The sequence below is a fragment of the Semicossyphus pulcher genome, unplaced genomic scaffold, assembly GCF_022749685.1.
Source record: "Semicossyphus pulcher isolate SPU_LCO1_2020_fin unplaced genomic scaffold, fSemPul1.0.p SCAF_2, whole genome shotgun sequence".
In the NCBI taxonomy this organism is placed as follows: Eukaryota; Metazoa; Chordata; class Actinopteri; order Labriformes; family Labridae; genus Semicossyphus; species Semicossyphus pulcher.
In genome coordinates, this window is record NW_027211693.1 from 21,141,405 (window position 1) to 21,163,797 (window position 22,393).

Here is a 22,393-nt window from a genome sequence, read left to right on the forward strand (position 1 = left end):
AGTGTTCCGTCCTCGCGCTCGGGCTGCCTCTGCTCAGTGTAAACTCTCCTCCTCCTCTGGGGCAGCCGCCGAGCTGTAAATGGTGAAGTCCGCACCCTCGAGAGCGACAGAGGGCGGAATTACGGAGCACCCAGTGCTTGAGAAACAAGTAGCCTTCAAAGCAGGAAATTAGAGCGGTGACCAAGTGTGGAAAAGGTGAGAAAATTGTCTTTTGGGGGACATTTCTATGAATTTAAATGTTGTCTTGGACACAGCGGAGGCTAACTCTATCGTCAGCTGTTAGCCTGGACTGCCTGTTACAGGCTACATTGTTTGTGGTTTGTTGCAGTAACGATCGGCGGTCTGTCTTTAGCTCGTCATGCAGATTTAAATCACTTTTTTATGATTACTCAACTGTTCACAATAACAGGATACTAAACAGCGTGTTATCTGCATGCAGCGAGCTGAAGCCATATCACATACTTGCTGCCATATAATGAAGGCGTTACCACACTACTAATGCCATATTGATGGACAGCAGTCCACACACTCAAGATGCCATTTATGGGAAGACTTCAGTAAGGTTGATTCGGTGGCTTAAGTATGTGCCTTGAAAGCTATTGAAAACAGACATTTCTCCCACATGTATTTTAAAAAAAAAATCTTCAGTCACATTCTTTATGCAAGACTGTAATTTATGAATAATCATTAAGCTCCATCTAATGAGTGCAAGACCATGTATTTTATCTTGCATCTTAATTTTTAGTCTTTTGTTTTTGTGTGTTTGTTTTTATTGCATACACAATAACATTGTGTGGCATTAAAGGAATGCAAAATCCGTTATTACATTACATGTAATTGTATATCGTGGAATGGTATGCGTGGTGAAAACATAATTGCATTTTCTAGAAATTCAGTTGAGCAACCTTTTATAGATGAAATCACCAGATAAAATGTGGGATTTTCAACTACATAACAATCCTGTAATCTATTCCTTTCCATTCATGAGACTTTTTACTCTCGTCCTCTGACTCATCTGCTGGAATCTCTGGAATTAGGTTTCTTTTATTGGCTCTAATTAAATATCCTTGTGTGATTTCAGAGAGAAAATCCCATCGTTCGCCCCGCCCTCTGCACACTTTTGGCTGAGGAACCTGCAGAGCTTGTCTGAGCCTGCCAGCAGCAGCAGCAGGTTTAGTGGAGGCATACCTGTACTGTGCCATGGCTCTGTTGACCCTACATAGGATCCCATCTATCTCCACTGCTCCTGTGAGTTCAGCCTCGTCCATGCCTTGTTGTACATAAACAAGATGGGCATGTTGCATTAAAAAGTTAGATAGTTCATTTGCTCTACAAAGAATGATCCACTGTTCATGCAGGACCCACCAAGTTCTACATGAAAAGAAGTTGGTGTGCCTTTGTGGACATTATCACTCCCTGATCATGAGGCTGTTCTCAGGGATGTGATTGACATTGATGAGCTTACAGACTAAACATGACTCAGATATCAGGGATTTAGAGCGTGATTAGATCACCTTCTGTCTGTCTGAATCCTCACAGTCACTGTAATAGTTTAATGCACACATATAGTCATAAAACACTGTATCATCAGCCTCTTTCTTTAACTCTCATCATCTCTATCATAAATGTAACTGGCTTTTCTTCAGGTCTTTGTCATTGCCAACTTAAACGACCGGATTGTGGGTCTCATTATTTGCATATTTCGTCTCACAGTCTAATCACTCTGCTATCTTAACTTGTGTTCTCTCCCTTTTTTTCTTCTTCAAACCCCCATCGTTCCTCTCCTGGCTCCTGCCCACTTCTCCTCTTTAATTTCTTTTTTTTTTCTTGACTCTGTCTGGACTTGTCAGTTGCGTAACAGGTAATGTTACTGTCTCAAGTTTCTTTCCCCCTAAAACTTTCTTACTACTTCTTCTCTCTCTCTTTTCTTTCTCCCTTCCCTCTCCTGCACTCGTTCACTTCTTATCTTTCTATATTTTACAGCATATATGTTTGTTTTTGTTCCCCCCCCCCTTAGTGCCTTTCTTTCCTGTGTGCTCACACATCACTCTTTGTATCTGTCTCCTCACTTCAGTCTTCCACTGCATCTTATCTATGTTGCACCACATTTCATCCAAACAAATTACACAATGTTTTCCGGCCACTTGTGTCCAGTTAGATATGTGCCCTTTCAGCAGCATTAGAAATAGTGTCCACACACCGTTTCTCATTTTAAGAAGTGAATTACATCTCCAGCATCTGCTTAGTTAGACGTTTCTATTAGATGTGAGTACGTCAACTCTTTTTCAAAGTTTCAAACAGCCTGCATAACAGAAATGTTTAAGTCTTTTGGATACTGTAATAAAATGAAAATTATAGAAATCATATTCGTTACTTAAAAAAGTTGCGTTGGCACAAAAACTGAATCACACACAAACACAACAGCGGGTTCATATTTTTTTGTAATTTTCTTATTTAAGGATGAAACCTTCCAAAGACGAGGGAGACTTCAGAAAAGGTAGATATACATCTGTGTTTTCTTTGAATTACAATTACACAAAGTGATTCCTAGTTAATAGATGACAGCATTATACTAACGAATCTCTGTCTATCTGTAGGGAGAGCTTTGCCCTCGTGAAGGGGGCTGTCCTTCTGCTAGAAGAGGGAGAGAGGGAGCGACCTCACGAGGAGGAGTCTCCCCCTCCACTGTCTCCTGCAAAGGAAGGCGATGAAGCATCAGACAAACGGCACAGGCAGATTCATGCCATGGTGGAACAGCTCAGACCAGAGGATACCATCAAGCTGGTGAGGAACGAGCTGAGTTCAGTCTGGTTCTATTGTAGAAACTGTTAATAATCAAGTGAGGCAGGTATCTGCACACACACACATCTACATTAACAACGGTTTCTTTGTTAGTGTCATGTTGACAAAATTCAGTGTTTCTGCTATCAGTATCCCTCGTATCATGCGACCTTACCTTAAAAATAATTTATATTAATTCCATAATAATATTCTGCAACTTGTTAAAGACAACAGGGCTGTAGACTATCAAAGTTGAAAGTAAACTACACAGGTAGTTCTGCATGTTTCAGCCATTACTCTGAAACAGCACATCATTGATGCTTTCCAAAGCATTTACAGGTATTGAGATTGACCAGTTGGTTTTGCAGGCAGCTGCTGGATTCATGTTCTTCATTGTGTTGCTCCATTACAGTAACAGGTTAGTTAGCTATATATTTTGTTAAATTACAGCTGAGATTATATCTTAAAAAATTAAATAAAACAAAAATGAAAAATCATAAAATACCCATTTAAATACCTACTATTATGTTTTGTTCACTTGTCAGATCCAAAAGTCAGAGGTTCTCACAAGGACCTGAACTCACCATTACTACTTTATTACCTCCATCTATTGTAATAACCAGTGGTTGAGTGGGATAGACTGCTCATGTGTAAACCAGAAGCTGTATGAATAGTAGAAAGAAAACAGTTATGGTCGTTTAGAAGGACTTATGCCAGCTCCAGTGTTTCTCTGTAAAAACAATATTGACTTCCTTGATTTTTATCATTTCCCAGGAAGGCCAGGGGACAAACCCTGTGCAGGATGTTGTGCACTGTGTGTAATCACACAGGTTTATTTGGATTAATGGACAACCGGCTACTCTTCTTCTTCCCGTCTTTAGTCTCCTTTCTGTCTCTCACATCGTTCTTGTCCTTTGCCATGCAGGCGGTGCAGTTGGAGTCGGTCAGCTTGGTCAGAGTCAGGTATCTGATTGTCGTCTCCACTCTTGGAAACAAACAGGAGAGCATCCTGCTGGGCATGGATTTCCCCAACTCGGACAGGTGTGTAACCAAGACGCTGGTGTAACGTGTCACAAAGGCTGCTCAAGATAAGAAAAGTCCATTTGGTTAATAAGTTCTGGTTCAGCTTTGACAAGTCCTGTGTCCTCCCTTTGTCTCTGTAGTGATCAGTGCACCATCGGCCTGGTTCTGCCGGTGTGGAGCGACACACAGGTTTATCTGGACGGAGACGGGTAAGTAACCTTTCAAAAGGGCGAATGAGGATTGAGTTTTAAGAGTGCTGGCAGGGATTTTGTGAGGCTGCAGCACAGAAGGTGCAGTCTGATGTCTGGGACACCAGCCAGAGATAATGTGAATGAGTAATGTGTCTATTTATGGAGCCGAATCATTCTCAATAAATTACAACTGCTCCTATCACTCCCTCAGACCCTTACATAAGATGGAGATCATGTGTTTTTGCATTGAAATCAAAGTAGAGTGGTGTTTGTTTCCCTCTGCGTCAGTACCAAATGTTCAGTGATGTAGTTCTTTTTGGCTTGTGGCCACTTATTATAGTGTTTGGTATAAATGTTGAAACTCCTCAGCCAATGATTGTTGTGATGAATATAGAGAAAGGAGCTGTAAAACTGAGTTAGCAGCTCTTAATGCAGTCGCGCTAACACGCTGTAGCTCTGCTGTGTTTTAACTAATCTGCCATCACACGTTGGTGTGACACTTTTGACACACTCATGTTCACCCTCATCAGGCTGGATCACACCTCCAACCGTGCTAATTTTTCTCTCTCTGTCCTCACATGTTCATGCTCCACTCTCTTCACAAGAACTATCACTAATTCACACCGAATAACTTACTAATCTCTCTCTTTGTCCCATAATGCTTCTTATCAGTATTACAGTCTCACTTCTCTCTTTATCTCTGACGTAACTGTAGCTCATATTTCTGACCTTTTTTCCACAGTGGTTTCAGCGTGACCTCAGCTGAAGAGATCAGAATATTTAAGCCAGTTTCCATGCAAACCATGTGGTGAGTGAAAGTGCTGACACCAAAGTGTCAATGTTAAAGTCCTTTCAATTCTTTTCAATGGCCCCTAGCACATCACTTTCTAAATCAAGTGCATGAGTTTTCGCTCTAAATCTTAAAATTACTGCATTTCTAACCCTCTGTTACCTCTTATGACATTTTTTAATATATATTATCCTCTGCACGGCTGGAAGGTCAGTGTTACAGGCGTTGCACGGCTGCTGCGAGCGGGCGGTGAAGGCAGCGGTGATCCCAGGAAATGGCCTGGAGTGGGCCCAGCACTACCATCAGCACATCGAGTCGGACCGCTTCTGCCTCAACGAGTGGGAGGCCCTGAACGACCTGGAGTCGGTCCGCAGGGACAGTAGTGGACAGAGGTAAGTAACGTGTCTTAAAACTGTTCTGTGGTATATTTAGTTACATCCCGCCACTGCCCTCTGCTATAAATGTGTAAATACATTTTAAAAGGTGGTATTATGCAGTTTCACAGATTAAGACGTATATATAATGTTACAATGGTGGATGTCCAGATTAAACGTGGGTGAAGTTTCAAATCTGTAGGTAAAAGTATGTTGGAGTAATCCCCAGGCTTCTCAGCTCAGTCTGCAGGCTGCTGTGAACGCCATGTTTCACACAGTTTTTTCTACACGCTGCACTTTGTGACATCACAAAGTGCAGCGTGCAGGCTTCAGAAAGCTGGCCAATCAGAAGAAAGCGGGCATGTAGGGGCGGAGGTTTCTTAAAGGGACGTAGCAGACTGAGTCGTTTCAGGCAGAGGCTGTATGAGGGCCTGCACAGAGCACCAGTGTGAGAAAAAATGTTAAACTGTAAATTATGCTAAGCTACACCACGGGTATCACAGAGTGAAATATGACACTTGAAATTATAACAATACCCCCCTTTAAAGTGTTACTGCTAGTTTTCACATGTCTGCCCTTTCTTGTCCTGAAAGCTCTGCAGATCGAGTTTCCAACGAGGGGCTGATCAAAGAGCACCTGAGAGACATCATGAGGACTGAAGACCTGGACAACCTCACGTCTAAAATGGTACGACATGCACACAGAAAGAGGAATTGGGCTACTACAAGAGTGTAGCATGGCAGAGGAATATAAAAGGTCAAATGTTTGTATAATTGAATCTTTCCTTTGCTACTGTAGGTGCACTCTGCCCTGGAGACCAGGATCGGCTTCGACATGAGACCCTATAAGGAGTACATTGACAATGAGATCCTGGTCACCATGGCTCAGATGGACAAACCCTCCAAAATATTTGACTACCTTTACCTGGTGAGTGATGGCTCAGCTTCAAGGACATAAAAAGCTTTATTTCACCAGCATGGAGAGAGGCCTTTCTTGTGCCTTAGTTAACGCTCTGACGGAAATCTGCTTTCACCAGGATGTTTTCATGTGACTGTAACTTCCCCTTTGTGGGACATGTGTGTTAACAGCGATAGGGAAGACTGTTGCTGTCGGCCCTTTCTTTTTTTTGTCGCCTGTGCTCTCAATTTAACCTCGCTGTCTTTATCTGGTCTCAGGGCTCGGAGTGGAACGCAGCTAATTTTGAGGAGATGCAGAAAAACAAGTCAGTGTTTCCACGTGCAACACTTTATTTACTCTGTGCATTGTGATCTCATGACATGTGTAATACTGTGTTTTGCTGAGTCACCACTGTGGCTCTGAGTTTGTGTCTCTGTGTGTTTTTCAGCATTGGTTATATTCTGAATGTGACGAGGGAGATTGACAACTTTTTCCCAGAGTCCTTCAATTATATGAACATCAGAGTGTACGATGTGGAGGCAACCGACCTGCTGTCTCACTGGACGGACACGTTCAACTTCATCGACCTTGCAAGGTTGTCCTCACATTAAGTTTGCCCAGTGCTTGACCTCATGATTATATCAACAGTCAGGAGGGGAAATGTTCGACACACCAGAGCTAAAATGATTTTTGCTGACACGCCATGACAACTTCCTGAATTGATACACAGACCAGTGCAGATTTTCTACATTCCTTTCAGGCAAATGTTGAATATTTACATAGATTTAATGAGAAGATTGTTACCACTCTTGCATCTGCCTTCCAAATATTAAGCTAGACAAACAGGAAATCGATAAGGACACAGATTAGCACCTCTAAAGCTGCTAGACTAACAGTTGCAAGGCAACCAGCAGAGACTCTATGAGGTGCTAACTGAATGTGTTATGCCAGTAAGAAGTCGAAAATCTAACCTATCTGAAGTGTAAAAACATGTTCTGTGTTAATTAGGGTGTTGTAGAGTTGCATGAAAGTGGAATTGTTTTACCTGTCTCGCCAGACTCGCAGGTGCCTCCTGGTTTCCATCTTTATGCTAAGCTAAGCTAACCAGAAGCCGGCTGTAGCTTCATATTTAGCATTTGCACATGAGAATGTTATCAATCTTCTCATCTGATTCTTTCTCAGGAAGTGAACAAGAGTTTTTCTAAACTTCTTTAAACTTTTGAAGTGTTAGTACTTATGAGTTACTTTGTTCCTACCTTCCTTCCCTCCTACCTTCCCTTCCTTCCTTTCTACTGTCTACAAACTGACTTGCGACATTTCTTGACTGCATTATTTTAAGCGAGCATAACAGATACCCTGCCTCATCTTGCTTCTGCTCACTTTAAAACATTATCTATCCTCTGTTTGTCAAGGAAATCCCTAAACCACTGATTGAGCTTCTCTTGATCTCTGTGTGTATCGCAGGAAGAGTGGACAGGCGGTGTTGGTGCACTGTAAGATGGGCGTCTCTCGCTCGGCATCCACTGTGATTGCCTTCGCCATGAAGCAGGAGCGCTGGACTCTGGATGTGGCGTTAAACTACGTCAGAGACCGCCGGTCCATCATCAAACCCAACGAAGGCTTCATGAAGCAGCTCCAGACCTACAACGGCATCCTCGTCGCAAGGTCAGGCTCATGTCTATCAGTTGTGATGTCGAATATGACAAAAGCATGTCTGACAGGAAAACATCAACATCATGTGACATTAGTTCTGTTTCCTCATCTTTCCAGCCAGCAGCGCCACAGCGCTCTCTGGAGGCGAAAGTCGAGAGACCACAGGCAAAAATCAATACGCAAGGAAGAGGGAGGGGAGGAAGGAAAGCCAGAGGACGAGGACGAGGACGAGGAGGATGATGACGACCTTGAATCTGAGGAAGAGGATGTGGAGACGCCAGAGGAAAAAGAGGACTCAGAGGAAGACACAGAAGTAATGAAATACATCCATTATACGTCATCAGTATTTTAAATCCTGCAGATGTTTTTCATCCTTTTATCTTCCCAAACGCCCAGGTGTTTGGAGAGCCCACCCCCAGGTCTGACATCGACCAGGAACCAGGGCAGGAGGGACGACCAGGCGCCAATCCTGTTATCACAGTGAACGAACCAGAGAAAGTGAGCACACACAGATGTTCTCACAAACACACACACACACAGCATTTTTAGCTGTTTCTCTTCTCCTTTTTTGTCTATTTTTACTAAAGTATTTCCTCCTTTCATCGCAAGGTGGCCTCAAGTGTTAATCGCAGCGGCAGGATGAACCTCTTCTCCCTCATGCAGTCCATCAGTGAACTAGACGATGTCGATCAAGGACAGGTAAATAAAGTCCAGGTCCAGTCTTTCAAATGAAACCCTTGTGGTGTGACATACTTGGACTAAAGCATTTGAGTACTTGTCATGTAACTTTTTTTTAGTCTTGTGATTTTCTACAAGCTTTTCAGTTCAGTTGCTACTCACAATTTCACTCGAATTTCAAGTGTTGAAGCAGATTTTTTTGCAGGAAAAAATCCTTTTAAATTTGGGACTTCTTTTGATTTATATAAAGACTCAATTTTTAACAATATTGCCAGAAAAACAAACACAAAGGAATCATACAGTTCCAGAATTCCAAATGTAGACATGTTCTAATATTAAAGCTTTTGAGGTCATGATACGCTCACAGTGTGCTGATAGCTGTTGAGCTTCCTTTTCCTGATTTAAGGTTAAACGACTATAAAGGTTTAAGTTAGGGCTGCAACTTAAAGTTATAATCTCTGAATTCTCAGTTTCGTTCTATTGGGCGATACCTTATGGCCATAACAGTAACTGTGGGCGCATACGTCCCAGATACCCAGACGTCCACGGTTGGCTCCCTGTGTTACGATTGTAACTCTTGATTTTCCTCGCTGACGGTCGCTTTCCTCTTTAGACTGTTTGCCTTCACCCGAGCGTTGAATTGTTTTAGTTTTCTTTGTATTTTCATCACTTATTTTTGAAGTTGTATCTGTAGTCATCGATCTTTCCTTTGTTTGTTCAGCCATAGTAGATTACTGTTTACTTGCAACACTTGCAGAGACCGGAAAAGCAGCCGCTTAGCTCCGCCTACCCTCTCTGGCAGACCAACCAATGCTGGCTGATGGAAAACGCGTCACTAACTGGGCACTGCTTGTGATTTTTTCCACAAATGTTGCCACAGACACCCAGTCTGTAATAATACTATATACTGCAAATGCAAAGATGGGCCATAGGCTCAATCACCATTGTATTATTTCATAATTAATAACTCTTATGATTATTATGACAATTAACTGATTTATTTTTTTAAATGGCAAAAATAGTAAAAATGCTCGTTACAATAGTAATACCAAGGGACATCTTCAAATTGCTTCTCTGTTTCTTTTCACAGCTGCCTGGCAGTCCGAGGCGGTCTCCGAGGCAACGGAGACGTAGCCAGGTGCGACGGAGTCTGACTCACCAGAGAGCATGTGTGGATGTTTCACCTGAACCAGGAAGCCTGCCAGACGGAGGCCAAAACAAACCCTAAAGAGATCAAAGCGGTGAAGAGCAGGGAGTTACAGGAGGGGGAGAAAATACATGATGAAGGAGACCACACCCGAAAAATGTGCTCCGGTAAAATGCCAAGGTTTTATACACTGATGCGCTCTGGCTTTATGTTTTAGATTAAAGAGATCATAAAAGCTTTAATTTATGTTTTGCATATCATAATTCTAAGAGCTGATGGTTCACTGTTGATCAAAGTGTAAATCGTTTTATTGTGTTTTAAAATTATTTAAACATATCTCACCACCAACATAAGACTGGTCTCTCCCTCCGTGTAGCTTCCTCCCTTCTTACCCTCTTAAAGCTCTCGTCACCGCTCCTGAGACGATATCTATGCAATTACTGTTCTTTACTTTCCTCTGAATGTGACGCTGTATGCTGCCGATTCAAGGTAGAAAGCTGTAAATGTATCCTCTCTCTCATCAGAAGTCTTTTTCACACTGTCCACAAATGGGAGGATTTCACTGTATCCAAGCTGTGTTTATCAAGGACCAAGTCAGGGCCAGTTTTATGGCAGAAGTCTGTTTGCCAAACTATGTATTCCAATGTGCCAATGAATATATTTAATTTTTAAAATTTTTATTGTGTCAGTATGTTAAGAACCAATGTCATACATTTTGTTTTTATTCACCAGGGCTGTCTGAGTGCCTTCAACATGAGAATGAAACATGACTCTATGACTGGTGTGTTTTTAATGATTTACTACAACGTGGCTGCAGTTTGTTTGTATCTTCTGCTGTTTCTCACTTGGTTAGATTGCAGTATAAACGTGACTTCCAAAGGTTTTGCATGTATGCATACTGCATATATATAAATGTATACAGTATATATGTATCTACACATAATTGCTGATGACCTTGGTGCATGTTATGTATTTTTATACCAGCCAGTGAGAGCAAGTCGTTCAGGGTTTCCTCGTGTATTTATAGACATTTAACGGGTTGAGGTAAATTATTCAAGTTTTCACACGTATGATCACTAGATGCTGATGTGGAAAATTTATTTTATGCTGGTGTTATTTTTTAACCAGTAAACCCAAGCTAAAGCTAAACTACTTGTAATCTGCATGCTCACCTTTGAAGAAAACATGCACTTTATAATCTCCCAACACACACTGTTCTCACTGCCTGAGCCAACATCACGCTGTATTCTGATTTAAATGATTTATTTTCCATATCTCTATGCCTTGTTGTGTTCAGCTTTCCACTGTCTACACCTCTCCTGTTTACAACGAGCACCATGAGAGAACAATAAAAGATTTCACTCAAACTAACGGTTTTGTTTCTTAATTAAATAACACACCAGTGGAGAGATGCTTCTTTTCACGTTTAATCCACAAGAGACGGACAACCTGCCTCGATCATCCATTTTGATCCTCTTTACATGTTTTGGTGCTGGTCATGTAGCCATTATTCACAAAAGAGCAGAGTAAATGAAACAGAAGACCTTTTAATTAAATAACAGATGTGATAAATGACCCAGAAATTCAGGTACCAATGTATTTTCTTCTGGGTTCGCTGAGGGTGATACCTCCTTCTTTCATCGCTGTCCTGAAACACTGAACCTGTAAAAGAATTAAGAGAGAGAAATATGAAGCGGGGGGGGAAGAAAGACATGCAGTATTTTTTTAACAGCAGTTGGTGCAGTGTACACTCACAGCGTCAGAGCGGTACGCCCAGGGAATCGCCGTGTACACCATCCTGGTGATACCAGCCTGCTGGCACCGATGTGCCAGCACTTCACCCACAGCCTGACAAGCGGCCACGCCGCTTGTGGAAGGCAGCTCCTTCTTCAACGCCCACTCCTTGGTCGAACAGGTAAGCACCGGGTCAGGAGAGCAGCTGGAGAACACTTGTGCTGTCACGTGGTGCTGGGTACGAGAAAACACCAACCTGAAAAGATGAAAGACACAAACATAGTAAAATAGAAGTAAGAGATGCAGGGGGAGTCTTGTGAGAGTAAAATAAAAATTATCTAACACGACGATACAAATGTGAATTTCTGTAGATAATTGTAGTGTGATTTTTTAATGTAAAATAAATAATAATAATAATAAAAGATCAAATTTGAGTTGTATACATGCATGAACGTGTCAGACGCAAAACAATACACTTTGTAGGCTCAATTCTAAATTGTAGTTCACACTTTTACCTGTACTCTCACAAAACAAAAATTTCTAACATCATTATTTTTGAAATACAAATGAAATCGGCAGTTTGACAGTCCAATGTGATGAACATCAACTGTAAAACACCTGATTTAACATGACTTCTATTATGATGCACCTACAGTATGCATTAAGCATTGCACACAGACCTGTGGTAGAACTCCCGGTGGGGCCAGGTCGTCTTCCAGCCTCGGTCCTTCACAGCCAGAGCCAGCTGCTCCAGGTTCCGCGGGTTTCTGTTCAGAAAGGTCGGGTTCACAGCTTCATTTTCATCGGCCTTGGGCTCCGGCTGTGAGGCTGCCTGACTCAGGCACCGAACTTGAGAACAGAAAACAAGTTGTTTTACAGCACAAAAACATGATATTGACAGTTAATTGTCGATAGTCAAGAGGTTAATATTTATTGTGTGTGTTCACTACGCGAACATATTCTAACTGTTAAATAAGCACAACACCAATATGTGGACTAATAGCTATATACTAAGCTGTTCTACCACCATGATAACGTTACATTAACTTTACTTACCTGTCTGGTTTGCAGCTACAATTGGACGACATCGTTGAATTTGACCGAATACAAGACGTACAGTTCGGCTAATCTCGTTCAAAGCCATCTCCTCCTCCTCAGCTGTGTTCACCTCTGAACTCTAAATATGAGACACCATCCGGCTAAGCGTTATTAGCTTTGAAATGTGAAGTCACACTCTTTCACTTCGGCTCTCTACTAAGGATTCACCGTGACATGTGAAGCGCCATCTTTGACTTTCGGACAACATCCGGTTCGCTAACTGGTGCAACGTTAAAAACAGCACTGACTCAAACAACCGCATACGCTCCAGAAGTTCCGCTTACATGTCTAACGTTTTAATGTCCAAACTCTACAATAACTTCCATTGGTGAAATGTTCTTAAGTGGATGAAACACACACTGTACCAAAATTTAATTTTGATGCATTTACATTTTACTTATTTCATTTCATACCTTATATTTCACCATATTTAAGATGTTATTTTTACTCCATTATATTTATATGACATTTCGTGACTACTTTAAAAGCCTATTAAGATTTTGCATAACGTGATAATCTTTGAAGAAGGATTCAATATTAGAAATTAACCCACAAACACAATAGTTAAAATGAGCTCCATTATTAGTAGCACCAATCATTTTACACATTAATCGAATAATGTGTTTTAGTTATACATTGTACTTAAAACTTTTAGTTTGTGTTGTTGTGTTGATTTTGGCGCCCCCTTTGGACAAAGCCATAATTATTTTCTCTTTGCTCATTTTGTCTTGTACATGCTTCAGTGGTGGTTTTTCTTAAAAAAAAATCACATCTTGCTTTCTTTCAGTCATATATATCACTCACTTTTTCACACAATTTTTGCCCAGAAAAATGTAAACAAAGGCAGCGTGCAGGTAATCGCTTCGTCTGACACCTACCCCCCGCCTGCTGTGTCAGGCATTAAAAATAACTAAAGAAATAATCAATCTTGTTGCTGATGATCTGGTTTGATTTTGTATGTCATACAGAGTAATCAGAATTATTATCAGCCTGTTTTATAACCAGCGAAAAACTCCTCACAGGAGCGTATTTTTTCTGATATTAATTTTGACTTTTATGGAAATACATTTTTGAATGCTAGACTTCTTATTTGCAATGGGCTGATTTAACATTGTGGCCTTAGTGGTCATACTTACACTCAGGTAAATGATATGAATAAGTATTTAACAATTGTTTACTTCACAGATCAGTCAAACAAACTTGACACAGTAAATAGCGTGACTATACAACAGGTAAGGTAGCATGTTCAGTGAATGAAGATCACAATAAGAGTACACAAGAAAATCGTATTTAATCAAATTTTGTTCCATTGTACAGTGCAAACGGTCAGAAAAAAAAGGAGATAAATGTCCAGGGCAGAGTTTTGTGTAAATTAGTGGCATGATAATGGATGCTATGCTTGGTCCAAAAGACTTGATGTATAAACAAGCACTCAGTCCCAGTAAGGCACATGAAAAAAACTTTACTACCAATAAATACCTGTTGTGTTTGGAAGACAAGACAATGAAGTAAAAGTATCTTTGGCTCATGAAGATCATTCATATTATTCCCTGCCATCATGTGAAGAATCCTACAGGACTGATTTACACCAATTCATCAATCATACATTCCCTTAAACTGCAGAACATATTCCTTAATGTCTTTCCCTTTTCATGAATGATGACTATAATACACATGTTCATACAATGAAAAGTTCATGATTACCATCTATTGTTTGTTCTACAAAAGAGTAATTAGAATCGGTACCATAACACTGACAAAAATTAGCAAGGGGATACAAAAGTATGTTTTTTCATTTCATAATATGCCGTTATAATTCATAATTAAGGGACTCATTCTCATAGTACAGATGCAAAAATAACAGTCCATATCATCATGATCATTGTGCAAGTGAATCAAACCGTTTCAAAGCCCACAGGCAATAGATATCATCATTAAGACAGACAGACAGTCATTCAGATGTGTGAAGTTGAGTCAAAGCACTCAATAGTTTACATAAGTTAGAGTAACCATTTGGCAATCCTAAGTAATCGTTTGGCCAATCATACAGCAGCTGATGCATTGATGAGAGAAGAGAAACAGAAAGGACTCAGCTTGTAGCCTGATCCGCTGTAGAACTTGTTCTGAAACTCCACCCTGCAACACAGAAAGGCAAAGGAAACATTCAACACAATCTATTTCTCTTTATATCTACAATGGACACCTGATTATAGTCTTTGAGTTATAAATTATTGATTTGGAGGTGCTCTAACCTTTTTTTTTTTTTCTTTTTTTTTTAAATGGTACCTCTGGCAGGAAAAGAAGCTCTTTGACCAAATTTTATTCCATGACTTTGTTTGGTGGCATCTGAAAATCTTTTTAGCACCTTCATCTATTCCTCCATTCATACGCAACAAAAATTCAAATATAATGTGCACATGGCCATAAAAACCAAAAGATCATATTATTTCCCTGAAAGCTGCACTACTCATTTGAAAAAGCCAAAAAGGATATTTTCAACATGTACTCTGTATATATTACTTAATTATCTAGATAATTGAAAAGCGAATCCCAGGAGTTCTTATGTAAAAGGAGGGTCTGTTGATTGCTGGTACAAACCTGAATTATAGCATATAATATAAAATTATGACAGTGCAGAGTCTTATGTGATCAAAATGTAGCCAAGTCAAAGTTCCTGTGGGCACAGTCATGTGTTGGTACTCTGTCATTAGTTATGAAAACAAACAGGTTTAGACTTTGTTATGTGATTTAGGTGCGACTCATGAGGTGCATTACACGCTTGATTATTCCTTTTTGTCACGTAAGCTCATAACAAACATAATTGACTAGATAACTAACCATCTTTAAACGTGGATTGAAGCAAAAAGCTGCAGTCTGGTTATTACTCATGCTCCATACATAGACATAGCAATGCAGGTTTAGAAACATTTGCAGAAACCTTTACTTAATTGCTTAATTATGTTTCTTTTTACATATTTATCCTAATTGTCGTCTCCTCCCTCCTTACCAGTGCAGACGGAGCGCGTGAAGGAAAGCTGAAAGTCCCTCCATAACCAGCAGGATGCAGACGGTCAACACAGCAAAGAAGGCGAAAACCACCAAGAGGACAACAGATCCAACATAGCCCTCCCACTTCAGGGCAATACGCATCACCATCACCCACAACACCTCAGACAGCTCTGTGGACACAAATAACTCAGTCAGTGCTTGTAAAAGTGTATCATATGTGTCTGAATAACTGGCTGGATTTAAAAATACGGTATGTGCAAGCCTAAAGAGGAAGTCATGTGAGTGTGATGGTGTATATTCTGTTTGTGTGCGTCAGTATGTGTTCCACTTACGTGCGTGAGCTAAACTGAGAGCCCAGAGTCGGAGGTAAGAGGCGGTGTTTGAGATGCAGCCCAAGCAGTACTCTATGGTGTGGATAGCTTGATGCATGTAGACGTCTGCAGCATCAAACTCCTGCAAAGAGCACAGTTTAAACATCACAATAATTCATCCAGTTTATCCTTTAAGTACATTAAGTTAACTCTGGTTTCTTTCTCACCTCCTCTTCAGCAGCACCTCCTTCCACCTCCCCCTGACGAGCGTTGATGGAGCCGTCGTCAGCCACCAGCGGACGTCTGTCTTCATCCTGATGTTGCAGGGAATGAAATATCTGTCACATATAGACCTTAAAAAGAAGAATATAAAGTTCAATCAAGTACAAACTCACCATTTGACGTCGTCTTCTTTTGAATGTGATATATTCACATGTGGGTTTCCCAAGCAGGAGGACCGGGACAGAACACAGAGCCAACACCACCAAGACCTTCTGCACCACAATCTACACATGAAGAGCAACAGGACCGGCTGGTCAGCTTTAAAGCGACATGTTCACTGTAGCGAGCCGTTTTGAAGGAAAGCACTTTTGTCCAAGTTCTGCAGATAGCATGTTTTTAACTTCTACAGACTACTTTCCAAAGCATGCCATAGTTATTGGAGGGTTTAGCTCATTTTTATTTCTCTCTATTTTTTTTTAGGTAAAAAATATTGTATGGAAAAGAGCTTGCAAAAAATTTAAACTAGCTCAAGATCGGAAATCGATATTCCTTACAGTGAGCCAATTGTTCTTTTTGGCAAATTACATAATTTTTATTAAGAAACAGAGGTTACATTTCTGTTGCGTGTTAGCATTTTAATGGTTTAAGACGTTTTCAGGAAGCCAGACATCTGAGGTTTGTGAGGAATTATTTAATTCCCAGGCTATAGTCAGAAATTAAAACCCAGGGACTAAGGGTGCTTTCACACCGGAGCTGTTTAGTCCGTTTGAACTGAACCCTGGTGTGTTTAGATGGATAGTCCGGTCGGCTCGGGATGGTGTGAAAGCAATCTCGAACTTTGGTGCAGACCAAACAAACGAACTCTGGTCCGCCTGAAAACGGGGGTCTTGGTTTGCTTCCAAACGGACCAGAGTTTGGTTCACTGCAGGTGAGAGAGCGATCCAAACCAAATAAACAGTGCATTGTGTGTTGTTAACGGGTGCTGACATTGGCAGAGACAGCCACGCAGCCAGGCAGGAAGATGAGTAGAGGAAAGACATGGGGGAGCGATGAGGAAATAGAAATATGGGCTGACAGAACAATTTCACAAATGCTTGTTGAAACGCACAAGAACACAGATGTATTCAAACTGTTGACAGAAAAACTAAAGGAGAGTGTAACTGATCGAACTGTGGAATAATGTCTCTCTCTCTGTTTACTGCAGGGAGTTTATCACGTGGAAATTCTGACCAATCAGACAGCAGTTTCCTCATGCATCAAAACTTTTGGTCCACTGGTAAAAGCTGCCGTGTGAACACAAACCGAACTTTAGGCAAAATGCAACATTGTAACAATTTGGTCTTTGATTCGGATCAAACAAACAGATTTTAGGTGTGAAAGCACCCTAAATGTTCCCTCTGATGGCATCCATGTGTCAAGTAAGTTTCAGGCATCTTCACAGGGATTTCATACCATACTTAAAAAACTAAATAAAGCCAGTTGCTTCCTGGAATGCAGGAAAGTGCATTCATCAATTTAAAAACTATGGCATGCTTAAAAAAGAAAGGTTATCAAGTAAAGTACACGCTTTTTGTAGATTACAAAAGTGATATGTCCCATACAGAGCAATGAAGGAACCACACACCTGTCCACGATAGAGCTTTGGGTTTTGAGGGTTGTCTGTGAAGAGGAACATGTCTATGAAGTGGATAAGAATACTTGGAGCGATTTTGGATTGGGCGGGAGTATACGCAATCCACTTGAAGACCACCATGAACACCAGGTAGCCGAACAGACAGACCATGAAGAACAGCTCAGGGATCAGCACAAAGAACACGCTGCTTAGCCGGCCAAAGTGCCTGCAGGAAACAAAAACAAGAAAGGAATGCAAAGACACAACAAGAAAGATGTGTACAGACAAGTCAGAACAAATATGAATCGAAACAAGGAAATGTTTCAACATGATTACTCACCAGTAGTTGAAAAATGACAAGCAGACTCCAAAAGTCATGTGAATGACACCGATGACAACTGACATCTTCATCTTGTAGGAGTTAAGGAACGTTAGCTTGTTGTTGGACAGCCCCCAGATCTGACAAAAAAAAAAGAGAGAACATTTTGATGGCTGCTGTGATGAACAAAGGACTGAATGAAAGAAATGGACAGGTGACATAAAGTAAGAGTAAAGAGTATGACTGCAATACCGGGTCAATGCCAAATGGATAAGGGCTGTTGAAAACACCAGGCACAACAGGATCCATGGACAGGTATTTGTTCTCTGCAAGGACGGTTGCACTGAAAGACATCATATAAAAAGAGGTAAGGTTGACAGAAAATAGTGCGTGTGGAGACTGGAGCAAACAAAAAACATCAAGTCAAGCTTAAAGGGATGAAATGTCCTCACTTCCATATGTTTTTCTCAAACATGGGGTTGACGTGCCACGCTGAGCTGAAGGTACTGAGGCCTCTGCTGAAGCACTCGTTGTAAATGGCCCCCGTGTAGATGGAGAACAGACCCATCAGCAGAATGAGATACCGTCCTCCAAACATCATCCTCCAGATCTGAAACAACCAGAAAGATTTAATTTAAATGTTTAATATGCAAGTTCAAGGACATCGGTGTGCTAATGAAATATGTATGAATATTCTTTCTGTGACAACTACCTCATTGGTGTTGTTCTTCAGTTTGGGGTCCTTCTCCTCAAGGACCATCCAGAGGGCAGCCAGAGTCATCAGTAAACCATGACCCACATCCCCAAACATCACAGCAAACAGGAAGGGGAATGTAATTATGGTGTACACCGCTGTAGAGGCATTGAGAGAAAAGACTTAACTTCAAGAAAAAAAATAGATCTTCCTATAGAACATCTTACAAGTCCTTTAATTAAGACCATAATGAGGAAATTCTATTAGTGGTGTGCCAATGTACCTGGATTGACTTCACGGTAGCTGGCTACTCCGTAGGCATCAACAATGTTTTGGAAACCAGCAGTGAAAGAGTTGAGGGGAAACAAAGTGGGTGGAGGGGTTGTGGAAGGCAGGCGGTTGTAAAAAGAGTCAACCCCACTGCCACTCTTCCTCTGCAGGATGGAGGAAAGGGTTAAACACAAATGAAGCGGATGAATTACTTATGTTAATTAAAATCTCTAACTCTGTGTTTGTCTTACCCCTCCCTCTCTCAGAGCACTTTGCAGTTCAGGCAGCTTGGCAACGGGACACCAGGCCTCTGCGATCAGGCATTTGTCGGTGACAGAGGGGCTGCAGAGGTTCAGCACCATCTGGACCGCCTTACACTTCTGCACCTTTACCTTCCACTGAGGCAGCACAGCCACGGCCTTCATCAGCAGCTGCTGCAGGAAGGACTCGGTCTGTGACAACACCTGAAGTAGACGGAAGTGAGATTGAGTTTGATTTTTAAGTGATCCACAACATTAATTTAGTGTTTTTCTAGTATTTTTAGCTATGATGCAGATTTCAAACAGGTGATGGTGATTGTATGTTCTGTGCATTTGTTAATATGCACCAGACTTACTGATTTGATATCATCAATTCTGCCTTCAAGCCCCTGAAGAATTTTCTCTCTATCCGCAGGGCTCTCTGGGTAGGCAAATGTCTGTGTGCGGAAGCTGTGACAAGGGTAAATAAAAAGGTATTAAACAGGTTCAACAGACGCTGCTGTAGGGCAAGCTACAATAAAAATAACTAATGCACAGGTCTACCCACCAATCACATATCTTCTTAACTTTCTGCCCAATCTGATCTCCCCAAAAGGAAATGAGGAACACCGTCCATTGCACCATTTCCCCCTGCAAAACAAAAAGCTGTGATTAAACAAAATTAAAAAAAATACAAGTGACAAACCATCAGAGACACAGTCTGCTATTGAATTATAATTTCTGTCTTCCAGTTCACACCGTGTCCGGATGCTCAAGTCGATCCTCCATTTCTCTGAAGTCCACGATAATATACCCGCGGCATGCCCGCCATAACAACCGTTCAAACGAGGGGACCTTCCAAGGATGGACCACTCCTGCCACAAAACTGAGACGGAGAAGATGCAGTGAAAATGTATTAATGTAGATGAAAACATAAAAAAAAAAAAAACATATAGGGCATTTTAGAAAATGAGATCTACCTGAGGTGGACATCTTGGCGGTTATCAAACAGGCCTTGGCTTTCCGGTACAGGTGGTGGTGCCTGTGAGAGGAAGGCAAATGAGTTAATGTAGTTTTCACTTACAGTTTTCTCACTAAAGCAACATAATCAAAGAAAATGTACCAAATGATGCATGAATTGTTGCTTAAATGTAGGTTTTTTTTAACCACCTGTAAGGCTGTGAGCGAATGTGTCTTGTTCAGGACTCCTCGGTACTGACAGAGCTGGGTCAGCTGAGCGCGGAGACTGTCTCTGTTCCTGGACACCTAGGGAGAGACACACACACACACACCAAAAAACATCTGTCACCCCTTAAAGTACAACCTGATAATGTACTAATGAGACAATAGAGGCTTCCCTTGGATTCATCATCTCAGCCTTGATTGTATTAAGCACTCACCTCTTTGAGCTCTCTGGCCAGCCGCTCACATTCTTCCTCTATGCTAATAAGCTCGCGGGGCTGAGGGGCTAAAGGTGTCGGACATGGGGGAGGGAGGGGGCCCTTCACTGGAGGAGACAGAGAGCGGATGATCTCCTGCTCCAGGAAGGCTAGAGGGCAGACAAGGAAGATCAAAAATGGAGAATGGAAAATACAATCAAACCAGATTAATTAAAGAGCATGGATGAAAATACAGGTTGGGGAACAAAGAGTGCTTACTAAAAGTTTTCTCAAGTTCCTCGCATCGTCTGACCTCGCCGACAAACTTCCTCTGAAAGGCGTTCACATTAGGATTTAACTAAAACACGAGAGCAGAGGGGGGAGGAAGAGAGTGACAGGGTTACTCATGATCATCTGATGACAATAACAGGGACGGAAAATTGAGCTGTGCCTCACAGAGACTCAAAGCAACCATCTCATCGATGCTCAGACTTGCTCTAGATTTCAAAGTTAAAGATAATCACATTAAGTTGTAAACAGATTAATGACACTGCTATGGGTTGTTAGGAGAGATAGAATAATGATCTGCAGTTTGTTATTTGAGCAATAAAAACAAAATGGAAAAGAGTTGATATCGAGTCAGCGTTTTCTTGTGAAAATCACATAAATGTGGATAAAATAGTTTCACATGAAAAGCTATCTCGCAACACTTCAGCTGACTGATTTGTGGTGGAATCTCAGTTTTCACCACAAGATCATGAAACCAAGAACTAAAGCAAGAGTTTCATTTACTCACATCTCTGAACTCAACCAGGCCCAGCTCTCCCAGCTCACTGACACAATTGTAGGCCGAGCCGGACTGAAGGAAGAGCTGCACCAGGCACACCTCCTCGCTACGAAACATGGAGCCCATGGCTGCTGTAGTGATATGTGAGGAGGAGGAAATTAAAACAGACAGCACCTTTTTTCAGTTCAAATAATACAAGCCTCGCTGCAAAGATACAGAAGTATAAATTTAAACTGAAAAGAAAGAGGAAGCATCAAGATCTCCTGACTGTGACCAGGTGGGATTCCCACTCTTGCGCATGCATGACTGCCAATGTCACAAGGCAAGCTCACAGTTTTTTCAGTTGCGAGTAAAATCCCTCGACAGTACACTTAGAAGATATTGATATTATACAAAAGGCTCTGCAGTAAATCCTACCTTTGTGAAGGTTATAATATTCTGCTTTTATTTTGCAGAGAGATTTTGATTTGGTGAACATTTTGAAGGCTGCAGCTTTTTATGCTGTTCAGCTGCACTGTTACACTTGAAAGCCAAAAATAAACTGTAAATTACCATAAAGTTTAATTAACACTTTTCCAACATATACCAAATATCTAAACATTCATATTGGGGGTTGTTTGATTTTTCTGGCCATTGGTTTCACACTGCATTAGTTTAGGTAGGTGTGTACATGAACTGAAAATGAGTATATTTATAAGGTTTATATTGTCATGAAGAGAGGATGATACCCTTTACTACTTAATAGGGATAGTGTTTAATCAATTGCCCGTGCTGCTGTTTCACCTCTCCTATGTCGGTCTGCATCATCATCAGAAACAGGGCAAAGTTTCGTTTTTACTTGCCCGCCTACCGATGAAACTAGGCTGAAATGTACTCATCAAACACAGGAATTAACTTCAAGTTAAAATGTTAGAAAAGGTAGTCTCGACTAATTAGGGAAATTCCGCTGAGAAGAAGAAAAGTACCACAAAGATTTAATTAACTGTCATGACAATAGCGGTCCTTAAACGGCGGACAGAGCATCTCAATTGAGCACAAAATAACGCTATATGCTTATATTTCTCACCTGTCTACCTTCTGAATTCCGCTGGACTCCAACCCGCAGTCTTTTAGGCTGTCCAGCTCCGTACCGACGGACAGACCAGTGACTGTTAACCGGGACAAACCAGACGTGTTTATGAGAAG

The 22,393-nt window shown here is 41.2% G+C and overlaps 3 protein-coding genes across 3 annotated transcripts; 1 reads left to right on the forward strand and 2 right to left on the reverse strand.

The window, feature by feature from the left end:
* The first annotated feature begins 70 nt into the window (after window positions 1-70).
* Window positions 71-10,890, forward strand: ssh3 (slingshot protein phosphatase 3). Its single transcript, XM_069670051.1, has 17 exons — window positions 71-195; window positions 1,082-1,248; window positions 2,460-2,497; window positions 2,598-2,784; window positions 3,707-3,822; window positions 3,945-4,013; window positions 4,738-4,803; window positions 4,995-5,177; window positions 5,753-5,846; window positions 5,958-6,086; window positions 6,335-6,381; window positions 6,505-6,651; window positions 7,521-7,721; window positions 7,827-8,022; window positions 8,106-8,207; window positions 8,319-8,408; window positions 9,478-10,890. The coding sequence occupies exons 2-17, from the start codon at window positions 1,201-1,203 to the stop codon at window positions 9,613-9,615; spliced, it is 1,851 nt and encodes a 616-aa protein (XP_069526152.1). The 5' UTR covers window positions 71-195; window positions 1,082-1,200; the 3' UTR covers window positions 9,616-10,890.
* mrpl18 (mitochondrial ribosomal protein L18) lies at window positions 10,225-12,580 on the reverse strand. The gene is made up of 4 exons (XM_069670052.1): window positions 12,325-12,580; window positions 11,949-12,117; window positions 11,290-11,524; window positions 10,225-11,196 (listed from the first exon to the last, which is right to left on the reverse strand). Exons 1-4 carry the CDS (start codon window positions 12,410-12,412, stop codon window positions 11,119-11,121), a joined length of 570 nt encoding a protein of 189 aa, XP_069526153.1. The 5' UTR covers window positions 12,413-12,580; the 3' UTR covers window positions 10,225-11,118.
* Window positions 12,581-13,638: 1,058 nt separating this feature from the next.
* LOC138597953 (V-type proton ATPase 116 kDa subunit a 3-like) lies at window positions 13,639-22,382 on the reverse strand. The gene is made up of 21 exons (XM_069669561.1): window positions 22,275-22,382; window positions 21,218-21,339; window positions 20,701-20,779; window positions 20,443-20,591; window positions 20,213-20,308; window positions 20,023-20,084; window positions 19,802-19,928; window positions 19,611-19,693; window positions 19,420-19,513; window positions 19,055-19,267; window positions 18,817-18,967; window positions 18,552-18,691; window positions 18,292-18,449; window positions 18,092-18,182; window positions 17,861-17,979; window positions 17,533-17,746; window positions 16,082-16,192; window positions 15,914-16,000; window positions 15,708-15,828; window positions 15,374-15,545; window positions 13,639-14,502 (listed from the first exon to the last, which is right to left on the reverse strand). The coding sequence occupies exons 2-21, from the start codon at window positions 21,332-21,334 to the stop codon at window positions 14,409-14,411; spliced, it is 2,478 nt and encodes an 825-aa protein (XP_069525662.1). The 5' UTR covers window positions 21,335-21,339; window positions 22,275-22,382; the 3' UTR covers window positions 13,639-14,408.
* Window positions 22,383-22,393: the final 11 nt, after the last annotated feature.

Bases quoted from the DNA above. Each gene is read 5' to 3' on its own strand.
- ssh3 (XM_069670051.1), top strand. From the start codon at position 1,201: ATGGCTCTGTTGACCCTACATAGGATCCCATCTATCTCCACTGCTCCT. The intron at 4,014-4,737 runs GTAAGTAACCTT...TTTTTTCCACAG, and splicing joins GTTTATCTGGACGGAGACGG to TGGTTTCAGCGTGACCTCAG. The intron at 6,382-6,504 runs GTCAGTGTTTCC...TGTGTTTTTCAG, and splicing joins GAGGAGATGCAGAAAAACAA to CATTGGTTATATTCTGAATG.
- LOC138597953 (XM_069669561.1), bottom strand. From the start codon at position 21,334: ATGGGCTCCATGTTTCGTAGCGAGGAGGTGTGCCTGGTGCAGCTCTTC. The intron at 20,780-21,217 runs GTGAGTAAATGA...CTCGTGTTTTAG, and splicing joins GCCTGGTTGAGTTCAGAGAT to TTAAATCCTAATGTGAACGC. The intron at 19,514-19,610 runs GTGGGTAGACCT...CCCTTGTCACAG, and splicing joins GTTAAGAAGATATGTGATTG to CTTCCGCACACAGACATTTG.
- mrpl18 (XM_069670052.1), bottom strand. From the start codon at position 12,412: ATGGCTTTGAACGAGATTAGCCGAACTGTACGTCTTGTATTCGGTCAA. The intron at 11,525-11,948 runs GTCTGTGTGCAA...TCATCTTTTCAG, and splicing joins CACCGGGAGTTCTACCACAG to GTTGGTGTTTTCTCGTACCC. The intron at 11,197-11,289 runs GTGAGTGTACAC...ATTCTTTTACAG, and splicing joins GGGCGTACCGCTCTGACGCT to GTTCAGTGTTTCAGGACAGC.